The sequence below is a fragment of the Microtus ochrogaster genome, linkage group LG7_11, assembly GCF_000317375.1.
Source record: "Microtus ochrogaster isolate Prairie Vole_2 linkage group LG7_11, MicOch1.0, whole genome shotgun sequence".
NCBI classification, from domain to species: Eukaryota; Metazoa; Chordata; class Mammalia; order Rodentia; family Cricetidae; genus Microtus; species Microtus ochrogaster.
The window spans coordinates 19,287,457-19,289,481 of record NC_022032.1 but is presented as its reverse complement, the minus strand read 5'-3'; the positions used below and the strand labels follow the sequence as shown (position 1 = coordinate 19,289,481).

Sequence of the window (2,025 nt, the reverse complement as noted above, 5' to 3'; positions counted from 1 at the left end):
ATAATAATAATAATAATAATAATAATATAGAAGATTTACTTTTTTCACTGTGGAGTAAATAAGAAATCTTGGACACCCATCCTCAAGACAGAACGCGTCTGTCACCAGGGCAGAGCTTGGTCTTCCACTTCTGTACAAGGATGTTGAGTCACAGTTGATGCCAGGACTTCAGTGAGGACATGTTGCGTGTGGTGTGCCTGACACGCATCCTCTGTTCTGGTCTCTCTAATTTCTCCAGGTGAAGGCTGGGTGCTTTTGATGATGGCACCAGTTCTGCCTTTAGCTGCAAGGCTGGGTCTGTGACTCAGCACTGAGTCTCTCTCTAGAGAGTGATGGTCATGAATTGCTTCTGAACCAGTCCGTGGCACTCGGAATCAGAGCAAGGGACCTTAGTATACCCTATTATGAGAGCGAAGTGTCTCCTCTTCTTCCCCTTTCCTTTCCTTTACCTCTCCCTCTCCTTCTCCTGAGTTGAGCTTAGAAGGACACATATTTGGGGTTCTTTCCAACCCCTTTTCCAGGATGTGGCACCGGACAGCCCACTGTCCTGGAAAGCAGACCACAGTGTGGCTGAGACTTGTGCTTGATGGCCAGTCTTGATCATAGGAATCATGTCACCAGAGGTGGCTGTTCGAAGGACTGTTTTTAGGCTCTTCAGTGACACAGGTGATAGAGGACACTTTTCCCCAGAGCCACTTTTACTGTGAGTTTAAATTTTAGAGTCTTTATTTTCAGATTGTGTATATGTAAGTATGTATGTATGTGTGTATGTATGTATGTGTATGTGTACACATATATGTATATGTGTATATGTATGTATGTGTGTGTATGTATGTGTATATATGTATGTATGTATGTACATATGTACTTATGTATGTATGGGTGTATATGTATGTATGTATGTACGCACATGTATGAATTTGCAGTACCAGGATCAAACCTAAGACTCTGCACATGTTAGGCAAACACTACAACTGAGCCATGTCTGTCCTAGGCAGCACTTTAAACATGAGTGCCTTTTCTTTCTGCCTCACAGCCAAAAATATAGGAGGATGTAGTTTACTCCAAACAAATTTCGAGCCTGAAATACATGTCCACCTCTGATACATCCAACTCGGCATCTACCTAACAACTGGCTACTGATGAGGTCCATAGACGGGCTGGTACCTTGAACTAGGAGATCTCTTATGTAGGGACTACAGCAATCATACCATGCTGACGTTCTCTAGAGTCTGCATCCGCAGAGCTTGAAATGACTGCAGCTGATGCTGGAGGACCTATAAGAGATTGAACAAAGGGTCAGGAGGACACTTTCAGGGGGCTAAACATGGTCTTCAATCACTATGATTGAAAGAACATCCCCCATTGTGGCTTGGTTTCCAAACAGTATCCCACGAGTCAGCGGATTCGAGCTGTGCTGCTGACTCTGAGTGCGTTCATGGACGTCTTTGTGAGGCTAGTGCGGAAGATCCGGTGTTTGTTTAGGAAGGATTTTCACATCATTAAACGAAACACTCACTTTCAGTGCTGACTGTGGTTGGATTTGATTTTCTGGTTCTGATATGCGGCCATATTCTAAGGAGCAAAACAAAGACCGTGCATCATTTAATGCCAAACATCTTATTCTGCAGGAGCTGCTGTGAAAAGCACTCTCTTAACTCAGGATGGGAAGGCCTGATACTTACATTTTCTTAGCCACACGTTAAATTTAAGGACGGCTCTCTAAGAAGCACCTACCTGTGGGGACAGGGAGATGACTGAGTGGTTGCTGCTCAGACCTGCCTGTCTGAGTTTGATTCTGGAACCCATGGAGGATGGAAGGAGGGCTCTCCCTCCACAAGCTTGTCCTCCAGCCCCTACGATTGCACCATGGCATGGGAGGATTAGTGCACACGTGGCTTTGTGTGTGGGGTTCAGAAGCAAACCTTCAGTAGCCAGTGTTTCCTTCCACCACGTGGGTCCTGAGGATCTAACTCAGTTTGTCAGGCTTGGTAGCAAGCACCCGTGCCCACTGAACCATCTCAG

At 45.4% G+C, this 2,025-nt stretch overlaps 1 protein-coding gene across 1 annotated transcript in view; it reads right to left on the bottom strand.

Moving 5' to 3' along the window:
- The window catches only part of Ccdc110 (coiled-coil domain containing 110), a 13,145-nt gene that overhangs the window by 4,501 nt on the left and 6,619 nt on the right, over positions 1–2,025 (bottom strand). Inside the window, 2 exon segments of the mRNA XM_013351979.2 lie at positions 1,212–1,277; positions 1,520–1,575. Coding sequence (XP_013207433.1) covers positions 1,212–1,277; positions 1,520–1,575 — 122 coding nt within the window.